The sequence below is a fragment of the Mauremys mutica genome, chromosome 1 (genome assembly GCF_020497125.1).
Source record: "Mauremys mutica isolate MM-2020 ecotype Southern chromosome 1, ASM2049712v1, whole genome shotgun sequence".
Lineage (NCBI taxonomy): Eukaryota > Metazoa > Chordata > Testudines > Geoemydidae > Mauremys > Mauremys mutica.
In genome coordinates, this window is record NC_059072.1 from 282,244,754 (window position 1) to 282,259,963 (window position 15,210).

The 15,210-nt window shown below is 41.9% G+C and overlaps 1 protein-coding gene across 2 annotated transcripts in view; it reads left to right on the top strand.

Moving 5' to 3' along the window:
* The first annotated feature begins 14,225 nt into the window (after positions 1-14,225).
* RBM26 (RNA binding motif protein 26) overlaps positions 14,226-15,210 on the top strand; it is a 105,750-nt gene continuing 104,765 nt past the window's right edge. For both annotated transcript variants that reach the window (XM_045011047.1, XM_045011054.1), the window contains exon 1: positions 14,226-14,627. In XM_045011047.1, coding sequence (XP_044866982.1) covers positions 14,557-14,627 — 71 coding nt within the window. In that variant the 5' untranslated portion in view covers positions 14,226-14,556. The remainder of the gene's footprint in view (positions 14,628-15,210) is intronic.

The window sequence follows — 15,210 nt, forward strand, 5'->3', positions numbered from 1 at the left end:
ATGATGTTTTCAGCCTTCTCCTGGATCAAATGACAACAAAAATCCTTGCAAAATTTCAGAGGAATATAAAGAAACAGACCAAACAGAAATAGTAGCCTAAATTCTCTGTATTGCCCTGTTTCCCCTGTGTGCAGAGAGGGTGTGTGTGTGTAGGAGGAAAGTGGTATCTCATTGATTCCCTGATTTCCTGGTCGATTCTGTGCTGACCGTTGCTATGGCAGAGTTTAGAGCTATTTGGGGCTGCACTCAGCTGTCAGCTGGTAAAGAGGTTGAGATCATAACTAGAGTTCACAGAGCACTTTGTCCATTCTCCCTACAATAGGACTGTAGAGGGGGTGGCCCAGGAGCCAGGCTGTAGGGCAGAGTTCCCTATCTATGTTTATTCATGCTTACTTATGCTTGTTTCACTTTTCACATTTGAATGTATTGTATTTGTATTAAAATAATTAGTTATAAGGCATTTTGGACAATGGAATCCATGTTTTAAAAGGGAGTCCAGTTTTGGTTGTTTACAACTCACCTTCGCACCTTTTTTTTTGCAGGAAACAGGGTTTGCCACAGCAACTGCCTCTGAGGAGACTGGATCAAACCGGTCTGGACTCAAACTTTCATGACACAGAAGGCATAAAAGCACTGCACACCCCGTCAGCAGGGCTGTCCGTCTGAGAGGCAGCCAGTGACTGTCATGTTTGCGCAGGCATTGAAGACTTTGTTTTCAAAGAATTTCCCTCTCTAGTCTTCTGTTACCTACCTGGTCGGTGGGAAGATTTTAGTTAACTTAGTCGCAAGGTGATTAGATACTGGTATTGACAGTTGAAGAACCTGGCCCTGTTACCTGAGACCGTGTAACAAGGCATGCCAGCTTTCCACCCATTGAAGATATTTCTACAGCAAGGGAATGCCCAGTTGGGAATATGTAACTAATTTCCACTGCCCAAGTGCTGGGCAGAGAATCTGGCCCAGTATTCAAACCATGTAAGGAAAGAAGAATGGTTTTGTGGGTAAAACACAAGGTTGGGATTCAGGATATTTCAGTTGAATAGCCACCTCTGTCACAGACTTCCTGTGTGAATTGGAACATATTATTTAATCTCTCCATTTCTATTAATCTATGATTAAAATGGGTTTAATAGTACTCCTTTGATTAGATTGTGAGGTCTTCAGGGTCAGGATTGTTTCTTACTCTGTGTTTGTGCAGTGATGAGGACAATGGGGCCTTGGACACTGTTGGGGTCTCTAAGCACTAATGGAATAGAAACAATTTTTAAAAAGAATGATGTTAATGTATAGCCAGGTCCAGCAACAACATTTATCTAACAGAATATTAGATGAAAATATTACTAGTGACAAAGAAGTCTGAATAGGTCAATATTGCCACCTTGAAAGACTTGAAGAACTCTTTTCTGGCCATATTTTCTCGAACAAGGGAGTGACAGAGAACTGAATATTTGTAAAGCAGGCATCAGCTACAATTGCATTATCAGTTTTATGTATGTTTCCATTACAAATGCTGCTGCCTATAATTTTGGAACTGCCTCCTATTTGCTACACACGCAATGATCTCCCTCTCTCCACTGAAATCTCATCTTAAAATACATCTCTTCTCTTAAACCTTTCAGGGATGACCTCTTTCTTTAACACCTCATGCGCATACCATCACTCCGAGTATCAGCTGTGTCTAAACAGTCTGGTCTGTGCTTAAACTAAACTGTACATTCTTTGGGAAAGGGCCACATTTCCTTACATCTGTATAGACCAAGCACAGACTTAGGGCTCAATAAATAATAAAATTGTGAGCACTGGCTTGCAAGCAACACCAAATTCACAATGACAAAGGCCTGGTATTGAGGATAATTTAGAGGACAGATTTGTTTGGCTCAGTAATTTTTTACTGTCCTGCTATTGCTTATTCCTTTTATTTCTTTTTTCAGCTCACTGACTTTTGGTGAAGTATCTCTCTCAAAATAATCTGACATGACTAGGCCACATCTTTGAGAATAGCTGCAGAAGATGCTTGTACATTAGTCTAATGGATGCTGTTTCTTTTATGATATTTCTCAAAGTGGTGGATTTGGAAAAAGAAATAGACACAGTATAATGTTGGTTTATCATACTTTAGTTAGCTGTAACTCTTGATAAAGTCAAGTTAGATGATGTCTCCCAAGGTTGTACTGTGCTCTTGGATGATAATGCCAGCTGGCTTTGAATACTGACTGGCTTTAATGGGTCACACTTTAACAGGCATAGCCCATTTAGAGCTGGCCAGCCTTCAAAGCCAGCTGGCGTTCTCACTGCACTCCAAAGTTGAGAACCCTGAGTGCAATCCTTTAGGCCTTCCCACGGGTTCCCTCATCATTTGAAACTCCATTTATCCAAAGGTTTTGGGCATCCACTAAAACTTTTGGATAAATAAGGCTGTACAGTAGTTCAGATCCAAAGGACATTATAGCAGTTGTGGTAGGAGTCAAATTTTGATGCTTAAACAGTTGACTGTTCCTTTATAAATTTTTTTGCTCACCAAAACAAAAAGGTGTCTGATATAATGACCCCTCTTGTACATTGGGTGCTTCTTAAACAAGTCCCGAGATTTTCTCTCTGCATCTGCTTCTTTGTAATGTGTGCTTATAAATTATAGATAAATAATTCATTGGCAATATGTTTAAAACTTCTGACATATTCATTTTTCACACGTTAACTTTCCAGATTGTTCAGGTTCAGAAAAAGCTTGTTTTCCACATTTTTGATTGTTTCACACCTAGCTACTGTACCTACACCAAACCATTTCTGTTTACCTTCTCGCCCCCAATATATTTTTCTACAGTCATGAAGAGAGCTGGACAAATATAACAAAAAAGGATATATGACCATTCTCTCCATTTAAAGCTCTTTGTCCTAATAATGATAGTTTTCTTAAATATCCTGCTCATTGTATTGATTTATCTATTTGTTTGAGGGCTTGTCTGCAAAAATAAAGAATTAAAAAAAAACAAAAAAAATATTTGTGATGCCATTTACTCACTTCCCATATATATTTTTACAAGCATATTTTTGTATGCAGTGTCATGAGTACTACTGCAAATATTCATGGGAATGTGTATTGGCAGGGATATTCACACTGAAAATGTTTGCTTGGCCTTCTTGAAATGTCTTTGTTGGTTTATGGGTTGGAAGGTCATGCAGTTAGGGAACAGAACAATATAAAGTAACTTAAATGACCAAGTAAGTGACTGGCAAATATTGAGTTCTCATGGTGCCTAGCCCATGAGCAATCAACAGGCTGAAATTTCTTCACACAGAATATTTTCCAAAATGTTGCAAATAGCAAACGTGTTTATAAAAATCATTTTCTGATAGCAGAAACATGAAAAGGGCAAATAATATTAATTGTAAATTGTTCACGCAACTCCTAACTACAGCTATTATAGCCTGCATCTTCAAAAGTGACTAATGATTTTGAGTGCTGCAGGTTTTGGGTGCCCAACTTGAGATGCCTTAAAGGGGCCTGATTTCCAGAAAATGTTGCAATCAGAAATAACTGCACACCCATCTCTGAAAAATCAGCCCTCTTTAAGGTGTCTCCAGATGGGCAACCAACAACTGAAACACCCAAAATAACTAGTTTCTTTTTGAAAATGTAAGGCACTATTGGTGAAATCCTGACCTATTAAAGTCAACTGCCATTGACTTCAATGGGGCCAGGATTTCACCAACTCTTTAATGAATACATTTTACACAACTGTTATAGGACACTTATAAAATACATTTGAGAAAGAGATATAATACTTTAACTGGCACATTAGCTTTCTTGTGACATTTCAACATGCTCCATTGCCTCACATTCAGAGCTCCGTTCTTTGGACTGTATATCTTCTTCACAAGATTACACTAAGCCACATGTATCTTAGTATATTAATAGGAAATATCTTTCCCTCATGGGACCCCTTCACTGAGGTAGGTAATTTATATTTTTAGTTGAACTATCTACTGAGCTCTAGTACAGGTGTTTAGTTTCAGATTTGTAACATAGTAGACTTTAAACAACCACCAACTTTCTGAGTATGTCACTGAGTGACAACAACATAGCATTTAGTTCAACATATATTAGTTTCAATTTTAGGTTTCTAAAATGCTGCCAGTTTCATGTGTGTGTATACTTTTTTGTTTTATACTAAACAAACACAACAAAAGAAGAATCCACATTCTTCAGAAAGAAGGTAATATCAGTCTAATGATCCCAACCTTCATGCCTCAGGCAAAAGTCTGGGAAAAGAGATTCTGTTCTATTCTCTTCAGGTTCTTTTACTATTCCCATCACCCTGGTATTGGAGTGCCATTCAGAAGTGCATTAACTGATGTGACTAGGATCTATCACATGTTCTTCTTTCTTTTCTCTTTGTCTCCCTAGGAGGGAAATTACGAGTTTTAAAGTTATTTTATGTCTCATGTGTTACATGTTTTACTGTTGAAGACCAAGTCACAGAAATGCACCTTGCAGTATAAACAGAATGCAACAAGATCTTTGGTGGTTCTTAGTTCCTGTAGGAGCTCCTGTGGGAGTTTACTCTTGGACCAGCACCGACTAAACTCTGTCTCTGGCATACATGATCTTTTCCCAATGCTTGAGAAGTGGAGTTGTTGATCATGGTCATTGTCCTTGATCTTTAGGCAATCTTTTAGGGAACCTGGGTTTGGGCCATTAACAGCCTTGAAGATAAAGACTGAGGCCTTAAATTTGACTTGATATTCTCTGGGAAGTGAATGTAGTGAATGGAGGACAGGTTTGATGTGCTCATGGTAACCATGCTGCACAATTATATACTAGTTGGTGTTTTCTAAGGGATGATGGCTTCACTACCAGGTGGCTAGTATTCCTGCAGTCCAGCTGGAAGCTGATGAAAACATGTATAATTTAGACCAGGTAGAATAGTTACTGTGTGAGAGCTCAGCATCAACAGAGCATCCAATAGTACTCCTAAACTACTGACTCAACTGACCAGTTGTGGATGTGTATTCTCAACCAAAAGAGACTACACTGTAGCTGCAGACTCCTCAAAATGTCTTCCTTTGTCCACTAACACAACCTCAATCATGCTTGGGTTCAGATTTGACTAGTGGTGCTCCATCTATGCATTGGTCTTAGCCAAGCACTGGGTGAGCTTGAAGACAGGGAATCTAATCATGACATTAACACTTGATAAGCAAGTACTATGTCCCCCTTTTATGGTGTTTTTAATTTTTTTTTTCATGGATGGGGAGTGAGACAGGGCCAAGTTCATTCCTGGTGTAATTTCATTGCAGTAGAACTACAGCAGGGATGAACAGAGTCAAGAACAAATTCATCTTTGATGTAACCCCACTGGCTTTAGTGGAATTGCGCTAGGGATGAATTTGGCCCAGTGAATTTAACAAAGGTGAGGAAACAGTTTGTGAACATGTCTATTCTGCAATCTTATAGGAATATGACTGACAACACATAGTTCATTAAATACCATACACAAAATACAATACAAAGAACAAGTCCTCGAGGAACATCCTTTCTAACAGTCCCAGTGATGTCAACCAAAAGTCCTCTTTCAAATTGTTATTATTTATAGAGAGTACCTAGGCCATTGCCTTGAGGAGCTTACACACTAGACAAAACAAAAATGAAAACAAACAAACAAAAAACCCACATGATATTAACTTCAAATGACAATAAGGAGTATGGAGACATCACTGATTAGATCACCTGCAGAAAATATTGCAAAAGAAATTGACTACTAAAGTGCATCTGAGGGAGTAAGCCCAGCAGTCTTCAACATGTAGAGGTTGACATGAAAAAAGGCACAAAGCCAAAAGTGAGGGGAGATGACAAAGGGTGAAATCCTTTCTCCAATGAAGTCAATGGCAAAACTTCCATTGACTTTAATGGGCCAGGATTTCATCCATAGGGAGCAGTAAGGAGCAAGAATATGGAGAAGTTTAAGGAGAAAGAGAGGTAGTTAATTCTGATCATCCTAGGACAAGACAATGATCATAATACCAAACGTAACTTTCAAATATCCAATTTTGGAAAGAGTAGTCCATGGATGATTTTGGGTTCCAGTCCTGCAACCCTCATTCAGATGTCTAAGGGCTGCAGGAGCAGGGCTTTATGTTGCTGTCACTGTGCCTCAGAGCTGAGGATGCCAAATTCAGGACAAACTGCTGAGAAATAAGGCAGACACACTCCAAACTGGTGGTTATTCTTCCATAAAATATACTAAGCCAGTAACACTGGTAACATACTGGTTACCAAGAAATCCAAACTGCAATCTCCTTAGGCATCCCAGCCCTTGTTTCACCACCCAGACACTAGACTTTATGATGAGTGTTTATTTAAAACCAATTTTAATCAAATATAAGGTCCTTCTAATCCCAAGAGATCAGTCACCGCCAGGTCAATAGATAACTCAGATCTTACCCAATAATTATACTATTGCTAATCCTTTAGTCTCTAATATCTAAAGATTTATTTATAAAAGAAAAGAATAAGGAGAGAGTTAAAATGGTTAAGTATCAGAGGGGTAGCCATGTTAGTCTGGATCTGTAAAAGAAGCATTCTCCCACGAAAGCTCCAATACATCTGTTAGTCTATAAGGTGCCACAGGACTCTTTGCTGCTTTTACAAAATGGTTAAGGAAATCATATACAGCGATCAGAACAGGAAAGAGGCAAAATGGGGATGCTTCCAGGGTCCTTTATATCTTTTCCCATGTGGAGGGGACTCTCTCAGTCTTAGTTTGTGGAAAATTATATGCAGAAGATGGAGTCTAAGGTCACATGAGATAGTCACATGCCCTTGTATGTTTTGATAACTCATAGGAGCATCCATTTCTCATATTCTGGCTAAAGAGTCCATAGGAAGGCTAACAGGGAGAAGACAAGTTTCATCTATGGCCCATTGTGTTCTTCAATAGGCCATCAGTTTGAATGGTCCATTCACAGTGTGCTGGCTAGACTGGATGTAAACTACCTTGTGGATGTTACTCCATGAGCAAACACATTTGAAATACTGCTGTATAGTCAATATTCATAACTTTAGAAGATACATGCATATGAACAGGATAATCATATTTGATAGATTTCAACTTTTCCATTGTTACCTTACATGCCATACTTTGTACAAGCTTTGTTGCAATTGTCTAGCAGTGGCAATATTAATGATATAAACAGGGCCGGCTCCAGGCACCAGCCGACCAAACACATGCTTGGGGCGGCACCTTGGGGCGGGGCGGCGCTCAGTTGTTTTTTTTTGGTTCGGCCGGGCGGCGCTCGGAGGGGGGGCGCGGGCTTCGGTGGCGTGGCGCTTGGGGGGACGAGGGGCTTCGGCAGCGCGGCACTTGGGTGGGCGGGAACTTGGGCGGTGCGGCGCTCGCGGTGGTTGGGGCCTTAGGCGGTGCGGCGTGGCGCTCGGGGGTGGGGCCTTGGGCGGTGCAGCGCTCGGGGGGGAGGGGACTTGGGTGGCGCGGCACTCAGTGGGGAGGGGCCTTGGGCGGCAGCGCGGCACTCGGAGGGGGCGGGGGCTGTTACGGCAGGGCGGCGCTCTTTTTTTGCTTGGGGCAGCAAAAAGTTAGAGCCAGCCCTGGGTATAAATGGTCATATTTCAATCATACAGCATCACAGTTGCTGTTTATTGTTCTATTCTTTTTTTGTATAATGCACAGAACTGAACCACTTTATAGTTCTCTAGCTTAGGAGACGATTCTGTCATCTTAATTACATAAAATAGTTCTTTACTCCATGAGTAATTTCAATAAAATATTATTCAGTCAGTATAAGGTAGGTAGAATATGGCCTTTAGTGAGCAAATTGTCTGCTACATAGAATGCACAGAATGGATTACACTTCAGAAATGCAACAGCTGATTTGATAGTTTGAAAGCTCTGTATGATAAATCTTATGAAAGAAAAAACAGGCTTGCCATAGTCAAAGACACACAGTGAATCTCTTTTCAACAGTGCAAAGGAGTCACATAGGTTATGTTTTTAATTTTGTTTAGGGAAGTCTTTATAAAGAAGTTTCACCGTTGTTAATGTTTATAACCTGTTATATGAAAATAATTGATTGGCAAAGAGTAGAGGAGATTACTGGCTCCACATGGAGTGTAGATAAGGATATATGAACATTGTTATAACCCTGATTTCAGACCCCTAATTTCTGTCCTGGATTCAATGGGCTTTGGAGAGATGGCCAGTCACAGGATTTTAATTTGTCACAAATCCGCAGCAGATGACTTTTTGTAGAAGCATACCTCTGGTAGTATAAGAAGTTACAAAAACAATCATTCAACAGTTGGAGGATTTTGATATATTTTCCGTTATGTATTTAAAACAAAACAAAAATCACAATGGTTGTCAGTATGTATGTCTTGGAAAATCAGAACTATATTGAGTTAATTAAAAATCTGTAGTTTAAATTCAAGGTACAATAGCCCAGAATTGAAAGGGTTAATAACACATAGTAAAAGGCACCTTATTGTAATAGTTTAAGGTCAATAATACACACTTGTAGAGTAGCATTCTCTAATCCTTACAGCATCACCTCCTTATAACAAAACTGCAAACATTCGAAAATAAAACTATCATATGATAAAAGTGAGAATTTTGTATTTGTACTGTCATCATGCGAGCCGTTCATTAAAAACACCATCCGATTTTATACTTTATGAGGATACTTCCAGTTCTGCAATTTTGTCTCCTTCAACCACCAGTTTTGCCTAAAATATACTTTGTTATAATATGATGGAGGATGACTTCCAGATTTTTTTAAATACCTCACCGCTACCTTGCCTTTGAAAAACAAGTAAATAAACCCAGCAAGCATTATTGCATCACCAACAATAAACAACGTTTGATCTCCCTCTGCTGGCTCTGGAGCAGCAGTTCACTAAGCAAACACTTTCCAGAGCGGTACTGGTATCACGAATGGGGCCTGTGCATAAATCAGAAAATAAACGTAAAGGGCCATGTTCATTTCAACTCTATTATAAATTAAGGGAAAAAAATAAAAGCAATATCAAATGAAAAGTGATAAAATGGCTTAAAAAATTACAAGCTTTGTTGAAGGTATTTCAAACACCTGAGAGTAAAAAAATATAACAAAGTGGATCATAAATTAAATTTTAAATATTTTTGTATCAAATCCAATGTAATGATTCTCAACAATTTTGAATAATGAACATAACACAAGAACTAGAAGTTACCCAATGTAATTAACAGGCAGCAGCTTTAAAACAAACAAAAGGAAGTACTTCTTCATGCAACGCACAGTTAACCTGTGGAATTTTTTGCCAGTGGATGTTATGAAGGCTAAAACTATTACAGGGTTCAAAAAAGAACTAGATACGTTCATGGAGGATAGGTCCATCAATGGCTATTAGCTAAGATGGGCAGCGATACAACATCATGATCTGAGTGTCCCTAGTCTCTGTTCGGCAGAAGTTGGGAGTGGATGACATGGGATGGAACACTTGATAATTACCCTATTCTGTTCATTCCCTCTGAAGCATCTGGTATTATCCACTGTTGGAAGACAGGATACTGGGCTAGATGGACCATTGGTCTGACCCAGTATGGCCGTTCTTATGTAAAAATTAATTGCAATAATAAAAATGTTTAGTACAGAAATTCCCCAAGATAACGACCACTCAAGACAGCAACAAAGTGAGAGCACTACCTTTGAAAATAATGTATTTTAAAAATCTTGGCCTCCTAGGAAATGTATACTTATATCAGTTTCCCAGTCACAAATCTAACATTCTGGAGCAAAGTTACTAAACATATAGTCTAAGAAACAAATGTTCCTTTAACGTGCTCCCTCACTTCTCCCTCCACCACATCCCACTCATAGTTGTTGTCCTTGAGACCCAGAATTCAGAGGTGCTTTCACGTGAGTTCAGCTCCCATCCTGGAGGGGAAAAGGCACCTTGCTTGTTCCTCCAGCCACTCACCACTCACTCCGGTTGCTCGCTCGCTCTGGCTGCTGTTGTTTGACATGTTGTTTGACATTCATTCCACTGTTCTGTTGTTGATGGCCCTGCGCCATCATCTTCTGCAGCCACCTACCACTGTGACCTCTGAGAATCAGTCTCTTGAGGTTCCACCCAGCTCTCAGTGATTTCAGATCTCAGGAGGAAAACCTCACTGCTAGTGCATGCTGGGCTGTCTCTTCCACAGAAACACTATCCCGCATATGACACTGCACCCCATATTATTCAGTGATATTATTATATGATTATGATGTAAAGTGTAAAGCAAAATGAGAGGAGCACTCCTCATAAGCAGCAGAATTCTCACTACCCCTGGATGTCTGAAAGCTTGAGGAGGCACTCTGACTCCCAGGACCTGAATGCCTCCCAGTGATACCCTAATTCAGTGCAGCTACACATTACCCCTTACTTGACTGCCTCAAAGTCAGATCTAGCTGTGTATGTATGTACATTCCCGTGCTTCTCTTTCTCTGGCTGTACATCTTGGCACCTATGTGGTAAGTCACTTGGCCAGATCCAACTAGCTCAAGTTGTTGGGCTAGACGCAGTTATCACTCACTGGGTGAAATCTGTGGTCTCTATTATGCAGGAGGTCAGACCAGGTGATCCCTTCTAGCCTTAAAAATCTATTAATCTATGAATGCTCAATTGTGGTGCAGTTAAGGGATGTTAACTGCAGTAAGGGTGATTCGATTCCCCAGTAGTGTTGGACACAGGGGATTCTGTGCTATTCACCCTCTCTACTGCTTGAGTAAAAGAAGAAAGGTGCACGGCTGGAGAAATAGGGGTGTGGTCAGAATGCCTCTATGCCAGGCTGATCTCAGGCTGCATTTCAGCTCCTGTGAGGCATACTGAAAGGGGCCTTTCTCCTCCTACCCCTCTATGGGACCCAAGCACATATGTGTTCCCTGAGCTAGCCCCAGCAAATGGGGGAGAGTGGGGTAGAAAGGAGGTGGACCACAACCCTGCCCCTATCCCACAGGTAAGGGGATGGCTTTCAGCACCCCCACTATTAAAAATGTTCCAGCACCACTGCCCATACTCCCCTGTGCAGTCTACCTGTCACACAAGTGACAGCAATTGAGGGAGAGCACTCTCTACAAGGCTGTTATACCCCAAACCATCCAGATAAATGTGCCAGTCTGGGGAGTGGGCAAGGCCTGGATTCTGCCTTCCCTTGCTCCTGTCCAAAATGCCATCATACCAGCTGAGCTGGTGCAGAGGGAGAAATCTTTACAAGGTAGGGGTGGTGCAGATTATGTCCCCCCAGGAACAAGAGGGATACTCTGAGTTACAGTATGGTCCCTGGTCTGCTTCTGGGACATCGCAAACTATATAAAGCCATAATCTAGCCCCATTAAAACAAACAAACAAAAAAAAACAAAACCAGGAGCTATCACAAACTGTACTTTGTTCATTTATTTCAAAACTACTATGTTACTTTTAAATACTGATTTTGTAAGTAATTGTTTAGTTGAAATGTAATACGGAGAAATCAGCAATCTTAAGTGACCTCTCAGAAGAGCAACATAAATCACTTACTAGTGGATGCAACCAAGATATCCTACTATAGATGGAGGAGAACTATACCCAATACATTTAGGGATACTTTGGAAGATTCTCCATACCAGTCAAGATTTTATAGACCTCAGTCATATTCCCTCTAATTTTCTCTTTTCCAAGCTGAAAAGTCCCAGTCCTTTTAATATCTTCTCATCTGATCCATACCCTTAATCATTTTAGATACCCTTCTCTGTACCTTTCCCATTTCCAATATATCTGATTTCAGTTGAGGTGACCAGAACTGCATGCAGTATTCAAGATGTGGGCATACTACAGATTTATATAGTAAAACTGGAGGAACTTGGTTTGCCAGACCTATCAGCAAAGCCAATGATGACAACCTATGTGAAAAGGCTGCAAAACACCAAGCCTCTGAACTGCACTGACATGCAGAAAGCCTTATAAGATAGTCACTGTCAAAGCCAATTTTAGAAGTACTTAATGAGACTATTAAGAATGCTGAAGACACAACACAGTTTATGCAAACAAACATGGCTGTTGGATCATACTTTCTATTTAAGCAAGAGATACCATACACTATAAGCTGGAGGCCAATGTTAAGTCCATTGCCACTTGTTAATCCTGAAGTTCAACATTGGTTCCCAACAAGACCAACAAATGCTCACTATCTTTCTGCAAGAAACTTAGCTGACTGATTAGAAGCATGCAGTGCAACAGTAAAGGACTCAGCAGTTGAAAAAGTTAAGAACTCCCTCATCACATTAAAAAAAAATATGCCAACCTGGGCTGATGAATGCACCGATGCAAATGAGCATCAAGTATTAAGTCATTGTGTACATTATCTTGATGTCACTGGCAGGCCAGAAGATGCATTTCTAGATGTTCAGGTATTAGAAAACATATCGGCAGCACCTGTAACAACTCACATCACAGAAGAGTTAAATGCTTGTAAACTGGACCCCAAACAGAGGGCTGCTTTTGCATTTGATGGAGCTGCAAACTTCTCTAGAAGACATAGTAGAGTACAAGCTTTGCTCAGAGAAAAGTGTAACCCTAATCTCTCCTATATACACCGCAAAAGCCATCTACTCCAACTAGCACTAGTATGAGCTGCAAAATCTTCAAAAGACATTAAAAAAGCCATAGCTTTATCATCTTTGTTATATTTTTTTTTCAGCAAGAGTCCTAAGGAACTGAAAGTCTTGGAAAAGAATAGATGATACACTGGCAAGTTCAAATTAGTCCAACCCGGCAAAACTTGCTGGCTTTTTCATGAGTGATCCTTGATTGTTGTCTTAAAATTACCTCAACCATTATTACTGGCTTTGCAAAGTATCTATCAAGATGGAACGGATCTAAGTAGTGAGGCTGGTGGACTACTTTTGCTCCTAAATTCAGAGAAGATTATCGCCATTCTGTCTCTTGTAACTCTACTGTTGAAACCACTTGAGTCATTAAACAATGCATCTGCTACAACAGTAGTAGATCTTTGTCCAGCAATAGAAACCAACACTTGGATCAATCAGAGAGATGTCCATTGAAAATATACTGAAAGATGCAAAGATTTGGTTCAGAAGTTGATTAAGTAAGTCACTTATATTTACTCCTTAAGTGAAGAGGAAAAGAAGTGTTTGTTAAGCCATCTGAAAAAGCAAACATACTTGATTCTTCCAAATCTACAACAGCAACTTCTGGATTCTACTCAACCTCTACATAGCTTTTGCAGATGACAGTCATAAAACACGGCTACCCCTTAAACTTATAAAACACTGACAGTTGAGCAGACTGAGGGCTGCTATGTGATCAGGGTAGAATAGAGAATTTGAACACAGAATGGAATATCATATGAGGAACAAATGAAGAATTGACTTCATCAACTTCTTTATCATCAGAGCCTAAGATCAACGCTTCCGCCAGCCGCAGGACCTGGGGCTGGGCAGCGAGACCCCAGCCGCAGCGCGTGACACCAATGAAATTCAACCACCCCCCTCCCGTCCCATCACTAGTGGGTCGACCCAATCTTTGTGCTATGTTTCCTGGGATGAAAGATGTACGGATTAATCTCTTGCTACTCCCCATCACAACAGCTACAGTAGAGCGCTCTTTGTCCTCACTGAATAGAATTTTATATTCTGAAAAAAGTCGCCTTCTGCCTGATCATGAGCATCTCATGAAGGACTTGAAACACCGGCGACCCGAGAAGTCACCAAAGACGAAGGCACTGCATTTAAGAAGTTCATTAACAAAGTTGTGCAAAATTACAAGAAGGATGCAGCTGTAGTGCTTCACAACAGTCGGCTTGAGTAGCCAATTTTAATCTATGTGATACTCATAAAACATGAACTAAAACTAATAAAACGGCCGCAAAACATACTAGGGAGCCATACAGCTCCCCTTCACCCCCACGGGCTCACCCCTCCTTGGCCCTCATCACCCCTCTGTGTATTCAGACCCCGCCCCCCGCCATTTCAATCGCCGGAGCCTAAGATCAACGCTTCCGCCAGCCGCAGGACCTGGGGCTGGGCAGCGAGACCCCAGCCGCAGCGCGTGACACCAATGAAATTCAACCACCCCCCCTCCCGTCCCTCACTCTCACCCCGCCCCTCTGCAATCCCAGCGCCCTCTCCTTCCTCGCGAGGTTTTTATATTCTCGCGACATTTCAGGGCCGCCATCTTACCTGTTCGTGTTGCGGCTACGGGGGAGGGGCAGGGGCCGCGCGTTCGGGAGCCACGGTCCGCGCTCGGGTCCTTCCTTCGTCCGAGATTTCCCCCGTGTGGTCGGGATCTTCGGGGCTGTTGCGCCGGGCTCCCCGGGGAGGCTGCGGCGAGAGCGGGGGCCCGCAGAGCGCGGCCCGGCGGGTTCCGAGCCCTCCGCGGCGTCGGGCCCCTGTCCCGTCCCCGGGGATCTAGACAGAGCCGGGCAGGCAGCTCGGGCGAGGGGCGCGGAGGAGCCGGGACCCGGCCTGCGGGCGGGGCGGAACCGCTGCTGCTGCCAGGGAGGCGGGAGGCCCGGGCCGCTCTGGATGGTGGCGAAAATGATCATAGAAAACTTCGAGGCGCTGAAATCCTGGCTCAGCAAAACCTTGGAGCCCATGTGAGTAACCGGGGTAACCCCTCCCCCGGGACACCGCTCCCCCCCAATAGAGCCCGTGTGGGTAACGGAGGTAACTCTCCCCCCTTCCCCCCACCCGGGACACCGCTCCCTCTCTGGAGCCTGTGAGAGTAACCGGGGTAACCCCCTGGGGTAATACCCTTCCTTTCTCCTCCGAGCCTGTGTGAGTAACCAGGGTGACATCCCCTCTGTTACAGCCCGTGGGAGTAACTGGGTAAACCCTGCAGCACTCCGCACCCCTCCCCTATAGATCCTGTGGGAATTACTGGGATAAACCTCCTGAAACACTCCCATCACCCCCTCTGTGCTTTTACAAATGGGCAGCGGGTTTTACGAATTCTAAGTATAAGAGTTGTGGGCTGAAAGCTCTTAGATAGATAGTTCTTTAGCAGGACATATAGTTGTGTACCACAGGCAGCAACTTAAGCATAGAAAAGACTTAGAAACGTATCACTGTGGTTAAGATTTGTTGTTTTTATTTTTGTTATGTTTTTCAAGAAACTTAATTTTTAATTTAGGATTGGTTAAAAACTAGCTTTGAGTTATTTTATGTGTGAACATTTCT